The following is a 24,831-nucleotide window of genomic DNA, read 5'->3' on the forward strand; positions in this document are numbered from 1 at the left end:
GAACAGCTAAGTGCCCATCAGTAGATGAATGGATTAGAAAACTGTGTACATCTACACGATGGAATACTATGCTGCTGTTAAAAAGAAGGGACTTCCTACCATTTGCAACATCATGGATGGAACTGGAGAGCATTATGCTAAGTGAAACAAGCCAGTCAATGAAGGAAAAATACCACATGATCTCACTCATTCATGGATAATAAAGACCATTACAAACTTTTGAACAATAATAGATACAGAGGCAGAGCTGCCTCAAACTGATTGCCAAACTGCAGTGGGAAGGCCAGAGAGAATTGGGGGGCAGGAGGGAGGGGAGTAAGAGATCAACCGAAGGACTTGTATGCATGCATATAAGCATAACTAATGGACATAAGACACTGGGGGGTAAGGGAGGGTAGGGGTGTGTCAAGGGCGGGGGGGAAAAAAAGGACACTTATGTAATACCCTTTGTAATACTTTAAGCGAAAAATAAAAAAATATTAAAAAAAAAATCAATGGGAAAATATCCTTGGGTGAGGATTAACAACAACAAACAAACAAAAACATTTCTAAACTGCAAGGCAAGTAGCAAGAGGGCAGCTGCCGTTGAGTGCCAGCTCAAGAGCCCCAGCCGAACTGCAGCCCTTCCTCCTCCAGGTGGCTCTGTCTGAACAACACTGAGTTGCAAAGTGAATGGGGGAAGTCCAGTCTGGAGTCTTGGGGCTCCTGGACTCAAGCTGGAACCTCAGCCCTGACCTGGAGTGACTCCTCACCACTCATTTGCCTGGAGACAGCCTCCGAGCCCTCCCGGTCCCACCTGCTGGGCTGGTCCCACCTGCAGGGCTGACGCTGAGCCCCACAGCCTGTTCACACCGACTCCTTCCTGGCTGTGTCGGGCTTTGGTGTTACACCAGTTCACACTTCCAGGAAGGTCAGTTCAGCCTGGGTTTCCCCTTTGAATCATGCAGATTTTTTTTTAAAGCTCACAGATCTTGCTAAGTATCGCACAGCTCAGCAGAAACAAGCCGAGATCTTCCAAGACAAGCGAAGGCTGCCGGGTTCAACAAGCAGCAGTTCCCAGCCTAATGTTTCCCGCTTCTAAGAAAGACAAGGCAGCCAGATTAACCAGAACTGCTCAGCGGTCTCCGGACTCTAGAAATTCGTTCTCAATGTCATTGCTGCTAGTTCTTTGGGTCCATTTGGTTTAAGAGACAAAAAAGAAAATTAAGGAACAGTCCAGATGGACTGGTAGGGAACTCTGTATAGACTTTTCATTTTCTCATCAACAATCTTAGAGAAGCCCTCATGCTTCCCTCCTGCCTTCCCCTCCCTTGCAATGTCTCACTCTCAAACCCTTCCTTATAGGGCTTTACCAGTTATCCATTCCAATTGGGCCACTACACACACATTCGGAGATGTCCTCAACATCGGTGGTGGGTCACAACAAGCTACTGGATATTCTGCCCTGACTGTTTTTATTCACTTAACAACTGTTTATTGAGTATCGACCACATGTCAGGCACTAGACTAGGCAGCGGGCATACAACAGTGAAAAAAAATACAGTGGGGCCTTGACTTACGAGTTTAATTCGTTCTGTGACGGAGCTCGTAACTCAAATTACTCGTATGTCAAATCAACAGTGAACGAGTGAGACACGTGATGCTGGGTTGATGTTGTGGCATTCACTGTGACGTTCGCTGCGCCAACTAGCGGTGGCGTATCTGAAGCTGGCTCGTAACCCGAATTTTAGCTCGCAACTCAAAGCAAAAAATCGGCCGAGAAGACGGCTCGTATCTCGAAAAACTCATTAGTCGGGACACTCGTAAGTCAAGGCCCCACTGTAGATAAAAACTTTTATATTTTTTGTGAGGGAAGAGGTAGGCAAATACATAAGAAAACTCTGCAGGAAGAAGGTCAGAGGATAAGAGGTTCCAAGGACAAACACAGAGGAGGCCAGGAGGGGGCTGCCCCTGTAAATAAGGTATTTGGGAAAGGCTGCACTGAAGTGACAGCTGAGTCGCTAGCAGAAGACAACTGGGGGGCAAAGCTATGCAGCTGAGTGAGGAAATACAGCGGGTGCAAAGACCCAAGGCACCGCACGTGCTAAGTCATTGCAGAAAATGCTGACGTAAACATCAGAGGGCAGTGGGATAGTACTCAGCCATAAAAAAGAAGGAAGTTCTGATTCATGCTCTAACATGGGGGGATCCTTGAAAACATCATGTTAAGTGAAACAAGCCAGATACAAAAGACCACAGATTATGTTTTCATTTATATGAAATGTCTGAAACAGGCAAGTCCAGAGACAGAAAAGTGGGTCTGTGGATGTGTAGGGCTTGGCGAGACACAGGAAGTGACCAGGAGCTTTCTTGTGGCCTTTAACTGTTTGGACTGGTAAATCCCAGCCTGGATAAATCATGAATCATAAGACGCTCTGCAGTTCAAACTCAGTAAAATGAATTACTTACAAGGAGCCGGCAGGCAGTCCCCGACAAAACCCCCAGATCCCGTGATGCCTCTTCTTCCTAAGAAGCCTCCTCCCATATATACCACCGGACTTGTCTGAGGTCCTCCCACCAGGCCCTGCTCCCCGATCTCCATGGGGGTCTCTGCAGATGAGCCTGAAGGCTCTGGGTCCTCATGGCCAAGGCAGCTCAGGGGGCTCCTCCCCTCTGACCCGCAGCCTTTCACAGGGGCAGCTGGTGAGCTTTCTAGAGTAGTCAATCACAGAAACAGAAAATAGAGTGTGGTTGCGGGGGCAGGGGGAGGGGAAAGCGAGGAGTTGTTTAGTGGGACAGTTTAAATTTCGCAAGATGAAAAAAACCCAGGAGATTGTCTGCACAACAATGTGAATGTACTTAATACTACTTCATTGGACACAAAGATGGTTCTGATGGGAAGTTTTATATTATGTGCATTTTAAAAATGTAAAACCTTATGGTTTAGATGACTCTAAAACCCCTCACCCCCAATGGGGGGTATAAAGCGTTCAGGAAGATAGAAATTGAGGGAAAGGGGGCGAATGCCCTCTGCAAAGCTAGTGGGAGGGTAAATTCGGGTCTCCTGGAGCACCTGAGCAGCAGCTGCCGACATTGGGGACAGCTAAGGCTGCTGCCTGATCCCTGCTTACTCACCAAGCTGGCGTCAGATGGCTGAAGGAGGAGATGGGGAGCCTACCTGGGAGAGGGGAGACTGGAACTTTACAGCAAGCTTGGAGCTTTCTGGCTCTTGTAAATTTCTTAATACAATGCGTCTTGCTACTTAAAGTGTGGCTTTGCATTACCTGGGAGTGGTCAGAAAAGTCACGGGTCTGACTGCATTTTTATCTAGGGAGGACACATTTAAAAGATCGGTGTGAGATCCAAGCATTTTGCCTTTTGAGTCCCAGGTGGTCAGTGTTCTTGTCAGACTAGCAAAGTCTTTGGTGTTTAAGCCAGAGAAACCAACTGTGTTCCTAAGATACTTGGTTCTTTTTGGAGTGGGTGGGGCCACTTGATGCTGAGGTCTGGGATCCAACAACACTGGTTTTGATTTGCTTCTTCAAATCACATCCAAGGCCAGCGGGGCTCCCTGAGTGGTGGGACTCTGGGACCACCAGTGATTTAGAAGCCAGCGAGTCTCAGGGGGGCTGGTGGCTTGTCCGCTGGGGTGTTATTTGCATGTTATAAATATCAAATGTATATGACCCCGACAGTCCTCACAATCAGCGTGGGTGTGTACTGCGGCCTTTTCAGCGTTGTCACATGTGCCTGCTCATGCAGGGAGGCGGAGTCTGAGGCCAGGCACTGCTGTGGGAAGTGGATGAGCCCTGGGCGACTCCCCCCGCCCCACCCCCGCAAAGGGACAGCTGTGTCTGTCTGGGGAAGGGAGAAAAATGACTTTTGGTCATCGAATCAAATCTAGCTTGGGCTTTGGCTGAACTGGAGAACAAAGGCCTACTTGGAAATTAGCGTTTTTTCTTGCTACTACTTTCTTCGGGGAACATGCTGATTTTATTCTTCCTTTTATTCATTAGTCCTTCCTGGTAACAACAAGCTTGGCCCTCACTGCATTCCTCTGACTTGTTTCTACTCTCAAGATTCTCTCAGCTGCAACTCCTGGTCATCTCTCACCGCCTTGCTGATGAGGACATGGGCCAGAAAGCGACGTGCCTTGCAGAAGTGGAGCTAGAACTGCTCTCTCGACTGCCAGGGCAGGCATCTTGCCACTGCAATGGACAGGGAGTCTGAGGTGGGGCAGGAACGTGGCACCCAAAGGGGTATGCCAGAACCTGCAGCGTGACAGTCTGACACCAGCACAGCCCCTGTGGGGACAGCTTCAACAGGAATGCAACAGGAATACAGCAGGAATACAACAGGAATACAGCAAGAATACAAGAACAATGCACGCCGGTGTCCTTGGAAGCGTGGCTTACGCAGCACCAAGGCTCCAAAAAGGCCTCCACAGGAGCCCATGGGAACTGAGGGACCCTCGGTTCCCAGGTCCAATGACCAGGGAAAAAAATTTAATCCTCTTAACAAAGAGACGTTGTTTGCTCTTCTCGGCGATTCACCTCTCCGTTCAGTGTGAAAGAGACTGTAATGATATTTGCTCTGTCAAGGGCAACAGCACTTTCATCGTGGGAACAGGAAACTCTTTGAAATGTAAACGTGTTCAAGATGAAGAAAATTAGACTGTTTCTTGTGTCTTAGAGCCTCCATTTCACAGACATAAAAAGAGAGGCACAAGAGAGGTTAAATCGGTTGTTTACCACAACTTTTTTGAATACACAGGGAGGTGAGTTAATAGCATCAGAATGGAGACTCTGAGATTTACTTTGGGCCTTTGAGTGGATATGGAGGTGTAACTGCTCTAGGGAAGGATCTGATTGTAGCACAGACTAAAATATCTTCCAACAGTGACACAACAAAGTAAAATCACAGAGGAAGGGCCCAGTTTCCTGTCCCTAGAGAGTGGTCCTCACACTCTATAGCCTGTATCTGAGTCACCTCCAGGGCTCATGAGAACACAGCCTGCCTCTGAGTTTCTGAGCCCATGAGTCTCTGGTGGGGACTCGGAGTTTTTAATTCTAACATGTTGCCGGTGATGCAGCTGCCACTGGTCCAAGGGCCGTGCTCTCAGAACCACTGATGGCAAACGGTGCTGTGCTGACCTGCCTCGCCATTCAGGGCTGAAGGAGTCATTCTCTTTCCAGGAATTGCCACCTTGCCCAAGGTCACGGCCTTTCCCCATATGGTCACCTACATCTAATGACTGCTTGATATTGAACGCAGGCTTGGTTCCCAGTCTCATGACAGTGGCTCTGAGGGTCATTCCAAATTCAGAGTCTCATTCAGATTTCATTACAGCTCAGCTCTCTCTCTGCGGAATCCGGCTTCCTTCCCTGTCCTCACTGGTGTTAGGTCCAGAGCACTGCCCAATGAGCTTCCAGGGTGCGAATCCAGCTCAGACTCTGCTCCCCAGGGACCCTGGCGTGCTATACTCTCAGAAGAACTTTTTTTTCAATGTGTTTTTTATTGATTTTTAGAGAGAGAGGAAGGGGGAGGGATAGAGAGATAGAAACATTAGTGAGAGAGAAACTTCATCCATGGGCTGCCTCCTGCACACCCCCTATTGGGGATCAAGCCCAGAGCAGACCTGGCACACGACAGGCACCTGGTCATTCTCGTATGGGGCCATTTTACTGGAGAGGGTTTCTTATTAACACCCTCTACTGAAGTTCTAAAGCTTCAGCTCAGTGCTGCCAGGTGACTGCAATTCTTGCATGGAAGGGGAGGTGGGGGGTCCTAGTTCAGAGAGAGAGAATTCAGCTATGCCTATTATTGGAGAAGAGCATGTCTAATACAGTATTGATGCTTTGGGAAGGGCATGCCAATTTTCTTAGAATACGATGGCTTTTTTCTTTCTTTATTGGAGAGTTATTGTGGAGTCCCACTTTTCACACTATTTGGTAGATGGAAGACTCTCTATGTCCCCCACGCCCACCCCATGATTCCTCGGGCAGGCTGCTCTTAGCTGTGAGGCAGTACCTCCTAGGTGACCCATGGCCAGGGCCTGTCACTCACAGGCACTGAACCCTTCTAGATCCCTCAGCAGAATGAGATCCAAAGGACTGATAGGGAGCAACCGCTGAGGCCCTTTGATCCAACCCTGAGAAAGAGCAAAGGCTGCAAAATGCTGAAAATGCTAAAGGCATTAGTGGAGTTTTTCCTCTCTGGGGTTCATAGTGTGTGCTTTCCAACAGGAATACAGATAATGGGATGAGGAAGGCACCCACCCAGGGCCAGCCAAGGTGGAGGACTCAGCAACCCCCAAATAAGCCAAGTGCATCCAAACAGAAGCTGAAAACTAAGTCAGCAGTGCGCTTAATGGAGTGCTTAGTACGCTGAATAATTTAGCAGGCGGACTCTGCTGGGAGTCAATTCACAGTTAATGGAATATTTCCTGTAAATATTGTTTTCTCTTCCTGTCTCATCATCTCAGACAGTTCAAAAATCTTTACTAACCTGGGGGTGACAGTAATGCATCAATTCCCTGAGCTAATACTCCTGCATCCTCAATACTCTTAGGAACCAGAGGAAGCCACACTGGCTTCTTGGGGACGGCAGCAGACCATTTAGTCTCATTCCTTCTCCTAATGCCTCAGAGGGGACCCACAGTGCTCCTAATTGTGCATCTAAGTATACATAAAAGCGCCCCTAATTGCACATCAAATAAATAAGTAAATGCTGTCTGCTGAATGCAACAAGGACCAGCACTGCCATTCCTCTCCAGTGGAGACAGCTCATTAAATATGGGCTGGTGAGTGGGCTGCAGCCGTAAGTGATGCTTTGCAGATACTGAACATTCCTTCGAGGAGGTTTTGTGGAGCCCCAAGTTTCACACTATTTGTTCTTTAACGCTAACAGCCTCAGACACAGCCTGCAGGAGGGGCCTTTATTCTAACTCTCTTGGCGCCCCGTTCGAAAAGCATTTCTGTCGTAATTTATAACGGTTTCTGAGGATTTGATGGCTGGTCTGTTGGAAGAGTGCCAACTACAAGGACACGACAGGAAGCAGCTCAGTTTGGAACCGGTGGGGAGTTGAGTCTTAAATGTGGGAGAGGCTGACCTTCCAATACCTTTGGTCCCAATGGTTCAAAGGGGCAGGTCATCCCAAAGATCAGAGCTTTCGAAGTGTTTTAGGGCTCTGACCTAAGGAATGCAGGTCCACTTTATTTATCTCTGCCCCATGTGACCCCGGCTCTGTAAGAATTAATAAACAATGCCTCTTCAACATACATCACAAACTTTTCATTCAAATGCTCTTAAGGAAGAAAAAGGGAAAAGTCCTGCTTGTACAGGCACCACTGCCTAAAGCGATGGGCATCAGTTCAAGGCATGTCACCGTGGCCACTCTACACAGCTGGCATTCCCCTTCCCTTCCCTTCTCTCCCCTCTTCTTCCTTCCCTCCCTTCCCCTCCTCTTCCCCTCCCCTTCCCTTGCCTTCTTTTTTTTCTTTCTGGCTTGGGTCTCTTTGCTTGGCTGTAAATGCAAACACTTCTAGTGCCCAAATGCCAATATGGCAGTTTCATTATTCCCTGAAGTTAACAGAACTGTAACGTGTGAAATAAAGGACACCCTTCTTACCCAGCATTCCAATTCTACACACATACACATGTTGAAATGGAAATTGGCAGCTAGGAGAAAATAGGGCAAAATTATCTACGCAGCTGTGAGATGTTTTCGTTTGACCACTGTGACCTTCCTTCCACCTCTCACCACTGCTCAACCAAGCAGTTGGACATGCAGATCCTGCCATTCCCGAATTCTAATGCCACACTCAACAACTGTGCATAAAAACCATCAAACCATAGCTATGGGAAGGAAGAGAGGCGAGCTGAGATAATCAAAAGGAAGTTCCAAAGTGTCTTATAGCATTTTAGTAAGCACAGGAGCACAGAAGTGGGGAGACAGGCTGAGTGAGAGGGAAAACATGGGTGGGTGATAAGGAGAAACAGAAGGATTTAGTGAGAGGTGATGGGATGATACTGAATAGCTTATAGGAAATTCTGCAACCTGTCCTCGGATACTGTTTGGGGTTCTGCCTGAACTTTTTAAAGAACTCCTACATGCAAGCAAGGGCTAGTATTCTGAAGCATGTAAATATATCATAGGATTTCCTTATTTAAAGTCCTACTTACTGATTGGCTTTTGCAGGGCTATTCTTCTGCACATGTAGTTCTAAACTTCTGAAGTTGACTTTGAATGACCAAATGTACACAGAAGCCAAATCACCTTATTTGGGTGTTCCTCCTTGTCTGGCTGTTCTCGATGTGTGCCCCGAGGGCGGAGAGGCTGGTTTTATTCTAACAAACATCAGCAGCTTGCATGCTGGGCTGTACTTCTGCAAGGCTGGGCGCCCATTTGTTTAGAAGGCCGAGGTAGCATATGGGGTGTGTGATTGGGAGGAGATGAAAATGCACTCTCCATTCCACCTGTTAGGCGCCCTGTGCTTGACTCCATCTCTCCCATAGTCACTATGGGCTTCAAAATGAGGATTAAGCAGTTTAGGGTAGACTCTGCGACCAGAATGGCAAACTATACCCCAACCAGGGAGCCTGGAACCAGCTACTGCCCTGCCCATTTCGGGACAGCAATTAGCCACCCATTTTTTAAGTTTGTTTTTGGTGGGCCATCAGGAACCACTTGAGTGAACTCTCACAGGAGGCTGCTGAGCTGCCTGGCGTGCTCACGGCTTGCTGATGCTCCTAGAGCTTTGCGTGCCAGGGGCACCAGAGGTGCCTCAAGGCCCTGAGGAGACAGGGAGCAGGCCCACCCCTGCCGCGGTCTCTCTTTGAATTGTTGGCTCTTTGTTGTGGCACCATGTGGCAGTCCCAGTAAATGGGTCAAAGTGTAAGGCAGGACCTCTGCCAAAGAAGGGCCTCCAGGTGCACAGAGCTGGGCGCCACTCCAGGATTCTTGAACATTGCTGGGGGCTCAAGACAGCTGTGCCTGGTCTGAGGAAGCGGAGTGGCACCACCTGGAGGGCCATCCTTCACAGGAGCTGGCCCACCTGAGCCCTGTGCCTCGGAGCACCCCAGCTCTCCTATGCCGCACACCCTGCAGAGCCTGGCTGACCCTCCCGAGGTCGAGTCTGGAAAGGAAGCACCGACGGCTGGGTGGTGGTGCTCCTGGCCAGCTCCCCATCAGAGAGGCTTTCTGAACATTCAGTGGCCGGGTCAGAGAGGGGGTCAGTGGGACTGGGGAAGACGGTGGCATCTATATATTCAAAAGGTTTCATGTGATTTCTGATTTTCATCCAAAGGTAAGCATCACTGGCCTGAAGCACTGAAGGCAGCCCTTGGGCACTTTACATGTGAATCTGCATAGGTAGTTACCGCGTGCATGCCTCTCTCTTCTGTGTTTACAGGTCTGGAGCCAGGGCACACACGCTGCTTCAGGGACCCACAGGTGCCTTACACGGCCTTGTTATGATGATGAAGATGCTGATGCAAGAAGAACAAGCACCAGCATGGTTCTTCTTGCAGCTGTGACTTCTTAATTTGGCTCTGGTTTAGTCTCTCATTTTGTCTTTAAGTCTCATCCCAGGTCTTAGCAGAGGCAGGTACGCCTTGGGCTAATGAAACTTAGACATTTCTTCCTCTTACAGGATTTCAAAGGCCTGCTCTTAATTTCACACTCAGATTGTACATTCATTTCTTAAAGAGCGTTCCCCAAATTATATCAGGTTCAGGCCATGCCACTGGACTGCCTCTGTGTCTCACAGGAAAGTCATGCTAGGGACCTGAAATCTAATCCCAGCTCCTGGTAATTTTCCCCATGTGCTGAATGCCTCTCCCTTTCTTCTCTGTGCAGTCTCTGGTTCAGTTATGCATTGGAAATTCTTGATACTCTTGAGCTCCAACTGAGAATACCCAATGTCCGGTTATCACAGCTACCCTGATGTCCCAGCAAGCCTCAAGCTCTGTATGTCCAAACTGAACGTACTGACCCTTCTCTCATATCCATGCTTTGATTGGTCAAGAAGCCTGGCATCATTCTAGATTCCCCTTCTGCTCTGACTGCCACCCTCTCCCACCATACACTTTGGTCAACCATATGTACTTCCTAAACATCTCCCTCCATTTTCCCTTATCCATCCCATTACTGATAGCCAATCCCAGGCCCCCACGAATTCTGGCCTCCACCACTGATAAAGGCCAGGCTTTGCAAGTCTTGTCCTGCGTTCCTTCTACCCACCTCCTCACAGCTGCCACAGGATGCTTCCATGACAATGAAAATCAGAAATGGCCACTCCCCTGCTTCAAATGCTCAGTGGATCCCAGGGCCTTGAAGAGGAAATCCTCTTAGCAAAGCCTTCAGGGTTGGGGGAGCGGCCGCTGGGCCTCCTCAGCCCCTTCTGTAGTTGCCTCCTCTCAGCCCTTGTTCCAGCCTCAATGGTGCATATCTTCCCCACCAGGCACCCAGTTCTCCTTCGTGTGCCTTACTGAGCCCAGGGCTCTCAGCCCACACATCTCCCCAGCCCATCTGTCCATCTGCAAAACTTCTGTCCACCCTTTAGGACCCAGCCCTGCTGTGCTGCTTATGAATATGTGTCTCTCCCCTGTAAGTCCAGGAGAGACTCTGTCCTTTAATTCACCACCAACCCTCACACAGGCCTGTTATAGCACTGGTACCCGAGGCAATTGCCACACAGCCCTCTCCAGGTAGCCTGGGCAAGCTGAGGATATGACGTGTTTCTTGTTTATCTCAGCACCCTTCAGTCTGCTTGGCACAACAGCTATACAATGAACATTTAAAAATGAGTGAAGGAAAGAAAAAACAAAGATGGCGGCATAGGTAAACACTGGAAACTGCTTCCTCGCACAACCACTTAAAAAATACAACTAAAGGACAAAAAGGACATCACCCAGAACCACAGGAAGGCTGGCCGAGTGGAAATTCTACAACTAGAAGGAAAGAGAAAAGCACACTGAGACTCAGAGGAGGTGCAGAAGTAAAGTGCAGAGGTACAGGGGCACACGTGGAAAGGGCTGGCAACTGAGGACACGGCTGTCTTTTTCAATCAGGAGGGAGACACAAGCTCCCAACTGCTCTGAACTCCAGTTCCAGGCGAGTCTCTGGGGACATACGGGGAGAAACTGGACTGTCTGGCATCGGTTGGAACTCGAGGGCAGCTTTCTCTCAAGGGTGCTTGCAGCGATTACTGGGACACTGACCTTTTAGGGCAGGGCTGAGGATCAACCATAGATGTTTGCTCTGCCCTGTTGATTCCCTGAGACCTTGTCCTACCCAAGCTGTGTGCAGAGGCTTTTGCATATGAATGACCTGGCCCTTTGCAATCTAAAATTACCTAACAAACTGCAGCTGGGTCAGAGAGACCCAGAACATCCAAAAGAAGGCCCAAGGCCCCACAGCAGCTTGCATTGCTTCACAGCTGGACCTCATCTGGGCACCTCCAAACCCCAAACAAAGAAGAGGAATCTGCAGATCTTTCCATAGCTCCTGCTGGGTAGCCTCAGGTAGAGGCTAAATTAGCACCTCCTTAGAGATCCAAGAGCCAGTGTACCCAGTAGTCAGATTGGGACCATCCAGATTATAACTCCTCAGATCCATAAGGGACACATTCAGGGGGCAGACTCAGTGAGCACCAAAGCCCCACTGAAGCAAGTCTTGCCCCTAAGGGTGTCTCCAGCACAGAAGTTCTCCCACTGTAGACACAGCTGACTCTCACAGCCAATTGACCTGGAGGTCAATTCCTCCCAGTGACACCTACAACAATCAAGGCTTAACTACAACAAGACTGTGCACAAGGCCCACAAAGGGGTGCACCAAGAGTGTCCACCTCAGGTAAGTGGGGAGGCTGAGCCACTGGGCCCTATAGGACACCTAGCACAGAAAGCCACTCTATCAACACAGGGAAGCATAAAAAATGCGGAGACAAAGAAACAGGTCACAAATGACAGAAATGGAGGAAAGCAAACTACTGGATATAGAGTTCAAAACCACAGTTATTAGGTTTTTCAAGAATTTTCTAGAAACCGGCAATAAATTTAGTGAGACCCTCAAGAAATCTAGTGAGACCCTCAAGGTTATGAAAAAGGACCAACTAGAAATTAAGCATACACTGACTGAAATAAAGAATATTATACAGAGTTCCAACAGCAGACTAGAGGATCGCAAGAATCAAGTCAAAGATTTGAAATATGAAGAAGCAAAAATCACCCAACCGGAAAAACAAAAAGAAAAAATAATCCAAAAATATGAAGATAGTGTAAGGAGCCTCTGGGACAACTTCAAGCGTACCAACATCCGAATTATAGGGGTGCCAGAAGAAGAGAGAGAGCAAGATATTGAAAACCTATTTGAAGAAATAATGACAGAAAACTTCCCCTACATGGTGAAAAAAATAGACTTACAAGTCCAACAAGCGCAGAGGACCCCAAACAAAAGGAATCCAAAGAGGACCACACCAAGACACATCATAATTAAAATTCCAAGAGCAAAACACAAAGAGAGAATCTTAAAAGCAGCAAGAGAAAAACAGTCAGTTACCTACAAGGGAGTACCCATATGACTGTCAGCTGATTTCTCAACAGAAACTATGCAGGCCAGAAGGGAGTGGCAAGAAATATTCAAAGTGATGAATAGCAAGAACCTACAACCAAGATTACTTTACCCAGCAAAGCTATCATTCAGAATTAAAGGTCAGATAAAGAGCTTCACAGTTAAGAAAAAGCTAAAGGAGTTCATCACCACCAAACCAGTATTATATGAAATGCTGAAAGGTATCCTTTAAGAAGAGGAAGAATAAGAAAAAGGTAAAGATACAAATTATGAACAACAAATACACATCTATCAACAAAGGAATCTAAAAATCAAGTGAATAAATAATCTAATGAACAGAATAAACTGGTGAATATAATAGAATCAGGGGCATAGAAAGGGAGTGGACTGACTATTCTCGGGGGGAAAGGGGTGTGGGTCTGGGGGAAGAGACTGGACAAAAATTGTACACCTATGGATGAGGACAGTGGCGGGGGAGGTAAGGGCAGAGGGTGGGTTGGGAACTGAGTGGAGGGAAGCTATGGGGGGTAAAAAGAAGAACAACTGTAATAATCTGAACAATAAAGATTTAATTTAAAAAAATTAAAAAATACAAAAAATATGAAAATAAATATTAAAAGTAATATAGTAAAGTATTAGAGAAATCTATTTACTGTTCAGGTGACTGGCCATGTTATACCCCTTTGCTTCAAATAAAATTTGTGTTCCTCTAAAAAAAATAAAAATAAAAGAAATAAAAATGAGTGAAGGAAAGAAGGAAGAAAGGAAGAAAGGAAGGAAGGAAAGAAGGAATCAGCATTGACCCTGATGGCTTGGTTGTCCCTCACTGGCAGGAGACTTGAGAATCCCAACTACTTCCCCAGAGGCTAGAGAAGAATAGGCTATTTTGAGTAATAACTCATTCTGAGTAGAGCCAATATCCTAAATAAATATATTGACCTTTTAACATTTTTGAATGTTAAATGACCTGGGCAAGCTCCACAAATGAGAGTAAAAGCTCATACTCAATGGCTGATTATTCACACCTCTGACTTCCTACTTCTTATCTTGAAATCTGTTTTAGAGTCTTAAGAGCCTCTGAATTTATCAGTTATAATTATTGAGCCCTTGGAATGTGTCATACCCAAGTGTTATCTTGTTACCTCTTCAATCTTCATTAGTACCTCAATTAGAGAAACAAAGCAAACTTAAACATATTAAGAACTTAAACTGAAAATGTATGGGTACTTGTTAACATGTCTTTCAAAATGCTCCAAGAGAGAGAGGAGGATTCAACCGCTGGATTTTAATGAACTCGGCTATGAAACTGAAGTGTCCACGTTGGCCTTGGCCTTCTACCAATGTGGGCAATGAAGAGCTGGATAGAGCGTAACCAGCATTTTGATAAAGGATCTGCCATTATTTATTCTTGGTTCTTGCAAGCAGAAAAAAACCACCATGCAGGTTGAAAAGAGAGGACTGTGAGTATAAAAAGAAGGAGGGAGTGAAGAGAAAACTGGAGGAGAAAAAGCACAGGCATTTATATGGGAAAGAGGCAGAGGGGAGCAGGAAGAAAGAGACAATGTGACCAAGAAAAACAGAGGGAAAATAAAAACACAGGGTCCAATTCCTGTTTTACAGGATCCAAGTGCAAACTAGAGGGTTTTGGGAGATCCCCACAAAATAACATGCTCTGAATAGTCAGATGCCTACTGAATTGTTCCCACGACAGAATTCCTTCACATCATTTGCTCAGGATCTATTCTTAGAACTTAACTGACTTCTGATGAATTGAGTGAAAATCCTCCCCAACACGGGCCATTTCCCCCATTCAATTATAAAGAGTTGGCTGAGAGTGGGTGTAACAGGATAGACGAGATACGCTCAGCTGTACAATGTGCATTTCAATCCTGGGCGTGGCTAACAAAGCCTGGAGAGCAATCTGGAATGACATAATGGATCAATATTGCTTTCTCTCTCATACAGCAAGTGTGGTTTTGAGACTTTTGATATGTATTTCAGGGTTTAAACTATATACCGGCCTTTCTCCATGATCTTCTGCCAGAGGATCTGAATGACAGCTCTTGCCTCAGAGATATTTTTCCCTTATAATTTTTCAATTTGTTCTGGTCTGAAAAATGTGTGTCAATGAAAACAGAGAAAACGCAAGCACTGTGCCCCCTTCAAACATTCTTTTCTGTGTTCACAATGACTTTGCAGATCCCTCTCTGCTTTCCTTTCTTTTTGGCAAATGACCTGATTTTCCCCAGATTTCTGATCACTTCTGACCCGCCATAAAATATTTACCGGATTTGCAGGAATGCCTCTCATGTTTCATCTCTTTTTGACCTACAATCTCTTCTTTTAGCTCTCCTACACACACACACATACACACACACACACACACACACACACACACGCTTTGGGAAAATGCAGATTAGTTTCAGGATTCAAGAATGACCTTCCCCTACTTTCCTGAAGGCAAAACACCCCCAGAAATTAAGGGAAAGGACAATCCCTCAGAGTCCTTTCGCCCATTTCCTCAGGGAGAGCTGAGCCAGTCTCACCTTAAATAATTAAAACTGCTTACTTTCCTTATTGATGGGAAAAAACCATTTACCCAGGGAGCTCAGGCTAGATTTCTGCGCAGTAATTTGCACACACTCACAGTAGCAAGGGCGTGGTGAGCCCAGAGGCCCTCAGGCTGCGCGGCATAACATTTTACTCACTTCTCCGCTGTTCCTCTGTCTCACAAAAGCGAGCACGTACCTTCCGTGGCTTCACTTTGTCGTGATAGTCATACTGGAAGATTCCTTTGTAGCTCAGTCCCAGCCACCACGGGATCCCCTGCTTGTCCTGGGACACCAACAGGATATGTGTAAGTATGGGACAGAGAAGATAAGCACAAACAGAAGACCTCCTGGTTCATCTCAAGACAAGGAAATGTAAACTCCTTGAAGTGAACGGAGCCCATCTCTCCACACTTTACCTTAGCAGATGATCCCAGTCATCAGATGATGCTCAGGGATAGGAACAGGTGCCCTAGAAAGTGCCCTGGCCAAGGACCCAGCTCAGTTCCTACCCAGCAGCACAGCCATGGTCCTTCCCCCTTTATGAGTAAGTAGCAATGCCTTGTTCTTTGTTCTCCTGAGATGTTAGGCTTTCAGTGCTGGGGACCACAAGGGAAAATCTGAGGTGCTGAGCATTCTAATAAAACGGCCTTCTGAGCAGAGAAACTGTCATCAGCTCAGAGCTAGAAAGGACCATGGGGACAGGGATGACCACTCCTCAAAAAAATAATTTAAAAAAATTTTAGAGCACTTTTAGGGTCACAGTAAAATTGAAAGGGACAGAGATTTCCAGTCCACCCCCTGCACCCACACATGCACAGTCTTCCTCACTAACAACATCCCCCCAGAGTGCTGCATTTCTTACATGACACTCCAAGTCCACTATATTAGGGTTCCCTCTAAGTGTTGTACATTCCATGGGTTTGGACAAATGCATACTGACACGTATCCACCATTATAATATCACACAGAGTATTTTCACTGTCCCAAAAATCCTCTGTGCTCCACTATTCGTCATTCCTCCACTCCCTCTCAACTCCTGGCAACCAGTTTTCCTTTCTCAGAATGTCATAGAGTTGGAATCATACAGTAGCTTTTTAAAAAAATGTTTTTATTGATTTTTAGAGAGAGAGAAAGGGAGAGGGAGATAGGAACGTTGATGAGAGAGGAACATCATCAATTGGCTGTCTCCTGGACAGCCCCTACTGGGGATGGAGCTCACAACCCGGGCATGTGCCCAAACAGGAACCACACTGGCAACATCTTATTTCCTGTGTCGATGCTCAACCGCTGAACCACACTGGCCAGGCCATATAGTAGCTTTTTAGACTAGCTTCTTTCACTTAGTAACTTATATTTAAGATTCCTCTAATTTTAAAGAAAAATAAACTACAGCAAAGGGTCAGTCCTGCTCTACTAAGGCCCCTCCCCTCCCCTTAGGAGAGCAAGGGCGGAGAGCAGGTGCTCTCCATGCAGCCCTGCTCACCCTAAGAGGACAGCAGGGTGCCAGCAGGATTGTGTGACTCATGCTGTGGACAAAGCAGCAACACTGAAGCCTAGACGTTCTGAGGACTGAATTAGAAACACCAATTCCCTCTGTTTACTCCTTTAACAGAGACCTCTTGTCCCCAGACTGTAAGCTGTAATTCTACATTCAAGTAGGATAACTGAGCTGTTAATTCAAGCTCCCAAATGCTAGGAGCTGACAGGGGGCCTATCAAGCAGCCTTTCCCCAGATTTGTCCTAATCGCCACATCGATGAATCACCAAATACACCCCATTGTAAATGTCCTGAAAACTCAAAATTGGCTTCATGGTTTTCAAATACCAAATACTTGTGAGGCAGAGTTATTTCAAGGTGAGCACGAAGCTAAAGGGCAAAAGAAAGATATTTTGAATTTTTAGAAAAGTTTCAGGGTGTAAGATTTCTTTAAAAGTTTTTTAAAGCTATAAAACCCCGGTCCCTGCCTCTGCACTGCAGTGGTTTCAGAGAACAGGACATCAAAGAGACCCAATGCTGTGGCAATGCTAGGTTGAATAGGTAGGGGTTGTCGCCACACCACAGGATATGGCATCTGCGAGGCCACCAAACAGGGGGTCTTGCTACGGTGGTTTAGGCTTGTTGGATTCCTGTTTGTTTTCCAAGAAAGCAGGAGAGCATTTGCTTACGCCTAGAGATTCCAAAATCCAAACCCACACGTGCACTTGGCACTCTGAAAGTCAGAAGGCCTACTGCTGGTTTCTAACACTGCAAAGGAGCGAGCACATTTCTGAAGTTTTATTGGAAGGCAGAAATCATAGATATCAGAGGCCACCTTTTTGTCAAGCTCCAGGGCTGATGAAGAAATGGAACATGGGTGTAATAAGCAAGTAAAAGAATAGGTGAAGCCTTATCTCAAAGACTTCCAATCTATCCATTTCAATACATCTTCTTCATTAACATTGCATCTCTATAGTCTTTCAATAGCTAGAAGATTTTTGTGGGGGTAGTTAGAGAAACAAAATTTTTAATCTCTATTTCAATTATAAGAGATGGAGATGAGATCAAACTAAGAACAAACAGAGAATGTGGTCCAGGAATTCCTGAGTTCCTGGTTCCCATTCTTGAAAGCAGCCCCCTGGCTACCTATCCCCAAAGACTATTTCCACAAAAGAGAAAGACAGTGTGCTTTCTGTGAGATGCTTCTTGTAATGTCAGGAACTATTGTTGGATCCTCATGTTTCCTTTGTGGTAACAAAGTGGAAATGGGCTTAGCCAGCACAGTGCATTCCGAGCCTCTTTTCTTGTAAAACCCAATTGCCCACTGACTTCAATGGCCACATTCCGGGGCACGGCCTTACACGGGGTAATCTCCTTAGAGAATTCATCTTTCTCTTTTGGGATCAGAGATAGCGCAAAAGATTACATCACATTCCTCATGACATGCTACAGTTTAGGCTTGAGAAGGGAAGAGATGGTTGTGATGGTTCTATGAGTTCTGTGAATGAGATGAAGAGGGATTAAGAGCTTTTGCTGGGCCCTGGCTGGGGGGATGAGCTGGCTGGAGCATTGCCCTGTACACCAGAAGGTCACAGGTTCAATTCCTGGTTGGGGCACATACCTAGATTGTGGGTTTGATCCCCAGTTGGGTGATCCCCCAGGGTGTGGGAGGCAACGGGTCGATGTCCCTCTCTCTCCCTCCTCTCTCCCCCCTTTATTCTTTCTAGAAATCCATGGAGGCATATCCTCAGGTGAGAATTTAAAAAAAAAAAGAGCTTCCATTGGTAGGAAGAACTATGGTAGGGCATCAGGAAGAATGTAACCATTTCAGGCTTTAAGAGATCCTGAGCTGAGCTACTGGGTGGGATTAGAGTCCCTGCATATGCCTCAGAACTGGGCTCCACAAAGAGTGTTCCAATACTTGTTTCCATGATGGAAATGTATACATCCAACTACTCAATTCAATTTTCAATAAACACTCAGTAAATCCATGTGCCAGGCACTACACTGGGTTCCAAGAATATATAACCAAATGCAACACAGTGTTTGCCATCAAATGCCTGCAGTTTACTGGATGATACAGGCAATTAAATGCATACCAAGGACATGCAAAGTGTGAAAACTGCACAGGTGACACAGATGAATAAAACATGGCGCATGTTCTAGTCTACAGAAATTAAAAATACAGTTGGGCAGAAACAAGAGAAAAGAAACTGGTAGAAGAGCAAGAGAATCTCAGGTTGTCTGGTGAAAGTATCTTGAATTCAGAAGTGTTTCCTGCTCTTTTTTGGCCTGGAGGCAATGACTTATTAAACTTTTCATGTTGGGGTAAAGTAAGGAAGGGAAATTATGCTTTCTCATCATAGAAAAGGACACATGGGTACATCATTATCTATTATTTCAAAGAAGGGATCCCAATATGGGATATTATGAATAAAGTTAAAGAGAATTTAGAATGGGGTCCATGTCACATTGGACTTGCCATCACAATATTGAAGGAGACAGATCCTGTCTTCTTAGTCCTTCATTCCATTTGTCAGCTGACAATCCAGTCCACCTCTCAAGTTGCCTGTGTGGCATTTGACCACCAAGAAAAACACTGTTGATTCAGCTCAAAGTTTCTGTTCTCTACAGTTCCATGTATTTCGATGGAATCTTCCTACTGAGAGGCTCTGAGACCCTGATCTTCCAGGGTCCTTCTGAGAATGAAAGGAGGTAGGGATCTGTCATACCCACTTTTCAAAAGCAAAGCTGAGTGTTGGAGAGTAACCGAATCCAGTCCTACTAGCCTAGGGAAAGGTTGCTCTAATCCCTCTGAAGCTGCAATCTTCCTGACCAAATCCTCCCCAACCTCCATGCCCCCAAAAATCTTCAAGAAACTTTTTTTTAAAAATGAGATTCTTTTTTAAAATTTATGACAGGCTTAACAACCATCATCAAATGAATTTACTTACCTTCACTGCATAATAGTGAACCCCGTAGGTTGGGAGAGACTCCACGATGCTCATGTAGCTGGGAAGACAACACACACACATGGGGTGGTTATTTGGCAGAACTATCATGTACATATTTGTGTGTGTGTGTGTGTGTGTGCATGATAAAGTTCTTGGAGTGATTATTTACTTGGAAATTAACTTGAATCACCCCCCTGCCCCCAACCCCGGAGATATGGCTTTCTGAGAAGAACTGAACACCCTGACATAACACGATCTCAGGAGCACGGGGGGGCACTTACTTCACAATAGCTTGACCTCTGGTCTGGCCATTCAGTTTCTTGTAGTGCTCAATCACTCGGTCCTCACTGCAAGTACAAGAAAAGGGTTCTGTTATCACACTAAGTCAACAGCTGAGCACCTGCCGGGTGGAGATGCTTCTTCTGAGCCCCAGAAACTCCTGAGAAGCTCCAAGGAGCCAACAACTCCTGGAAAAAGGATTTGTCCTGAAGTGGCATTTCCAAACTGATTTAAAAAGTCCATTTTCCCCTCAGAGGATTCTCACTGTCTTTATCTTGGACTTATCGTCACAGAATTAAGATTAGAGCTCAGGTTTTGGGTCAGTTCCTTGCAAGACATGATTCCATGAGAGAAGAGGAAGAAGTGGGGAGCAGGCATCTCAGTTGGAAAGGGCAGGGGACAGGGGATGGGAAGAGGATCGACTGGCCGGGGGAGGGCAGAACACCAGAACCTCACCAGAACATCCACACCTACCTCCCCTGCATCAGATGTCAGGGTGGGGGGCTTCCATGGAGGAGAGGAAAGTTTTGGAATTAGGGCCTAGTTAACACAAAGCATGAGGCCATGATGAAAGGCTCAGAACGCCCTTTTTATCTTCTGAACTCTTAATTCCCAAACAAGAAGAGATCAGTTCTTGCCTTGGGTGCTAATGGCTAGCCAAACACTTCTTTGACAGGGTGGAGGGCTGGAGGGGCCTCTCTGATAAGTGTCTCTGGGCCCAGCCAGGTGGGAGCTGTGGCTGCTCCCACTGTTGCCTTTGGAAGCACAGAGATAAGCTTGGGAGTCTCAGGGGAGGCACATTCCACCTGCTAAGTAAGGAGTCAGGTCCAAAAGCCTAGGCCTTGTGACCTGGCATATGGCCTGGAACCTTATGACGGACTCAGATCCTAGGGATGGACCTTCAAGACCTCAGTGGTGGATCTTTATTATCTACTATTAACTTATCCCAGAACTGATCTGCAGCCTTTTTCACCTCTTCTTCTCCAGCTAGACCATTTCAGGGGGTAACATGTCCTATATCAGTGATGGCGAACCTATGACACGCGTGTCAGAGATGACACGCAAACTCATTTTTTTGGTTGATTTTTCTTTTGTTAAATGGCATTTAAATATATAAAATAAATATCAAAAATATAAGTCTTTGTTTTACTATGGTTGCAAATATCAAAAAATTTCTATATGTGACACGGCACCAGAGTTAAGTTAGGGTTTTTCAAAATGCTGACATGCCGAGCTCAAAAGGTTTGCCATCACTGTCCTATATGTTCCTTACATTCTACTTAGGGGTAATTTATTTACCTTCCACTTACTATTTTAATCTTTATGAATATCTCTTCACTCTAGTGTTCTGAAATTTGGTGCATGTAAAGTAGTATGACTCTTCACAAGAAAGCGCCTTCATATATACCAGGAACTGGGGTCGGATCCTCTAAGGGCCCTTCCTCTAGCTGGAGAGCTGTTTCTGTGGCATCTGGGCACCTTCTGTCCTCAAAGGGAAGATGCAGCCTATTTCTCCTCAGCGCCCACACACCATGAAGGTTCTGCATGGAGTGTGACAAAACCCTCTTCTGACAGAATTCTCTAGAAGCATCCTCTTTGGGTAGACACCAGCCTCAACAGACATGCAGAGGTGGGTCAGGACGTCCCAGGGTTGCCTGTTCAGATTCCTCCCCACCTGCCCATTGAATCCACGCTGCATTGGCACGTTTCCTACCACATGATCTGGAATTTTGTGGGGTCAACTTCTAGATCCGGGGTCAAGCAAGTCAGTGTATATATGAGCCTATTTCCCTCTTAGCTCTGAGAGAGAGGACCTGGCTGAGCTGAAGAGATGAAAATCCATAGAGTGCTGCAGCTCTGAACACAATCGAGGCTCAGGGAAAACACCACTGAGCCAGAAACACTGCCTGAATGCCTGACCATGGGTTCTCAACGTGCCTGACAGCTGCAGGACCCTCACCTGTCACCTCGCTCACCCTGTCTCTCCTGCTGTCTGAGACCATCTGTGAGGCCACAGTTTCTCCCTTCTCCCTCTTCACCTTCCCCATTCCTTTTGCCCCAATTGAAACACTGTGGTCCCACGTGCCATACAGCTGACCAGGAACATATCCTGCCTCCCGCCCTGCTCTGGCCCCTCCTCCGGAAGTTACAGATGGACCAAGGGCTTTGCAGTATCCCAACTACCCCAGACTGGTGCTAGGGACTCAAGGGAATAATTATCAGCCAGAGTAAACAGAATAGCAAGACACTATTTGGAGGACAAGGCAGTTCATATAGAAAAAAGACAAGTGACTGGAGCTGGCTGTGCCCTGGCCCTGGGCTGGGTCATGTCACTAAGTTAAAGCACCTCTGCAGAGGAGGGGTCCAGGAGACACACGGGTGATGCAAAGGCAAATCAGGTGCCTCCGTGTCATTCCCTCTTCGCCGACTCCGTCCACACCTTTGGGGACCCCTGGACCCGCTGGGGCTGGACCCCAACATGTGGTGGGCTAGCATTCACAAACTAGGCACTGGAAAGAATCCGGGTCAGGGACCTGACCCTGACTGGTTCTGTCACCCTCAGCATATAACTTTATGCTCCAGATGCCTCCCTGGAAGGGGAATCACGTGGAGTGAGAAGTCCCAGTTTGTTAAAGGCATGGGGAAAACTAGCAGAAACATTACTGCTCTGTTACTTAGTGTTATGATATACCTCTCACTACTTTCTAAATTGCCTTATGTAACAGTTTACTTTCTCCTTCAAGTACAGTCACATTAGGCTGGTATGGTTCATCCCATTTCCCAGGTGGGGAATCGAGGCAGTGGAGTAACTGGAGCTCCCCTCGATGCAGGGACTTGGCCGAGGTTCTAGACCCACAGCTCTGCTCACCGGGTGGCGATGCTTCCGCTCACGAGTGGGATGGAGTTCCCTATGGTTTATTTTGGCCCAAGCTTGTCCATTGCATCTGCAAAGGCCAGGGAGAGCAGGAGAGCCCCGAAGAACAGCAAATGCACATCCTTCATTTTGGAATGACCAGGCAATTTTAACTATGGGCAACTTGATGAAGACTGTGATGTGAAGTGTGAATGAAGGCCTTCTCCAGCTTTTACAAAGGGTCATGGTTAAGCCTGCAGATAAGGGGTGACGCTGAGGCAGAGTGGGAAAACGTCTAATAAGCTTGGGAGGCTGGCTCTGTCTCCAGTCTACATCTATTAGAAGCATGATCAGCATTTATCCCTTTCCTGGTGTCTCTGCTTTTTAAAAATCGAAATAGGTAGGCTGGAATGTTAAAGCCAACCACAACCAGCCGACGATAATGAAATATGGTGAAGGCCCATTTGTTAGTTGGTGTTTTTAAACAATTCATCATCAGGATGGCCCATGCTACTGGCTTATTTGTTTATCACCTGGGCTGTGAAGCCTGAGGGCATGTCCCTCCCCGGTCCTGCATCCTCAGGTGCACTGAGATGGTGGCCAGGTGTCTGTGAGTCTAAACAGGGATGGGGGAGGTGCTGGCATGGCCACAGAAACGGAGGGGTGTTCTCAAAAGACAGTTACAGATGTGGATGGAGAGGAAGATGTCCTACTGACCAAAGAGAACCTGTGAACAGGAAGAAAGGAGTCTGTGTGTCAGAGATAGAGACAGAGACACAGAAGGGTCGGGGAGAGAAGTGTGTTAGAGGGGAGAGAGGAGTTCATAACTCTGAAATAAGCATGGGGTATAAAAAATGTTTGGAAACAAATGAATGAGGAGCTATCTGAGAAATGGATTAGGCTACAAGCAACTCTGATTCCCAAACAACCCACTAACATTAGTCCCTGCCAGCAGTTCCGTTCGCATTGTTAAACCCTTATGTCTCTAGCTCCTTCACCACTGGTTTCCTGAAAAGAAACAGCTTGGCGGGGGGAGGGGGGGCAGGGAGCAGATAAGGCCCAGGGGCCTACGGAACTGGGGAGAGGGCATTAGTGTTCCAGGAACACGGGGACGGGATGCCATCTGCTGGGGTTCACAGGTGCAGATGGCCAGGCTGGAAGTCCGGGAGCTGACACATGCAACAGATTCCATCTTTGAAACGATATAAAGCCACTAGTTATCAAAGGAAGAATGGCAATGAAAGCATTCAGAGGGATGAAATCAGGGTGCCAGCCCACATAGCTCTCTCAGTTCCTGCCCAGCTGCCCATCCCGGGCCTCGCGGGGAGAAATGACTTGTACTGGCTTTTACTCCTGTTGTGCCCTGTGCGTCAGATCGCCCCACCCTGGCCCAGGAATCCCTTCAAGCCCCCGTGGGACTGGAAAAGCACGAGATAAGATGAACTGTGAGGAATCTGTAAACTTTACAAAGCACATCACAGAAGTGTTTGTAAGAGTCACGTTATAGTTTATCAGGATCGACTTGTTCTGGGATTTTAAATTGTGTTTTATAAAAGCAGTTCCGATGCTCTTTGGTAAGGAGTCAGAAGGAATACGGGGAAGCTGCACTGTGCTTTCCTAGGGACAGGGTCAGGGTCCGTGCGCCCAGCAGAATTCAGCACAGGACCCAGGAATGCAAGCCCCACTCCACTGTGACCCAACCCCCAATCTGGGCACCTTTCAGACACCCGACTCACTCGGAATCAATAGTTTCAGGCCTGACAGATGAACTATGGTTTAATGTTTCATGGCAGCTAACACAGGAGACATGAAACATTGTGGGGAAATGAAAGAATCAACCTTGCTCTTCTGTGAAGAAAAATCCCTGCAGCCCTCCCCCAACTCAAGCCCCCGCACATCCTGCCATCAAAGAGGGGATTCCACAAGGAAACCCGAGCAGCACATGAAAGGATCTCCAAGGAGGGAAGCTTTCAACGGGAAACTCTAGAGGATTTTCTTTTTTAAAAATGAAAGAAAATGGGAAAAGGAGAGTGTCACACATACTGCGTCATTCAAATAAATGCAGAACCGGGTTTCATGGAGACCCCAGCCACTTAATATACAATTGGGGTCTGGGGTGACCCTGCATGGCCGGGAGGGGGCTCTGGTCTGGAGCCTCACACACC

General features: G+C 46.8%; 1 protein-coding gene across 1 annotated transcript in view; it reads right to left on the reverse strand.

Annotated features, from left to right (window-relative positions):
- The window catches only part of FRMD4A (FERM domain containing 4A), a 227,838-nt gene that overhangs the window by 80,243 nt on the left and 122,764 nt on the right, over positions 1–24,831 (reverse strand). The window contains 3 exon segments of the mRNA XM_023762528.1: positions 15,299–15,385; positions 19,534–19,591; positions 19,815–19,880. Of these exon segments, the coding sequence (XP_023618296.1) occupies positions 15,299–15,385; positions 19,534–19,591; positions 19,815–19,880 (211 nt within the window).

Source organism: Myotis lucifugus, unplaced genomic scaffold, assembly GCF_000147115.1.
Source record: "Myotis lucifugus unplaced genomic scaffold, Myoluc2.0 scaffold_249, whole genome shotgun sequence".
In the NCBI taxonomy this organism is placed as follows: domain Eukaryota; kingdom Metazoa; phylum Chordata; class Mammalia; order Chiroptera; family Vespertilionidae; genus Myotis; species Myotis lucifugus.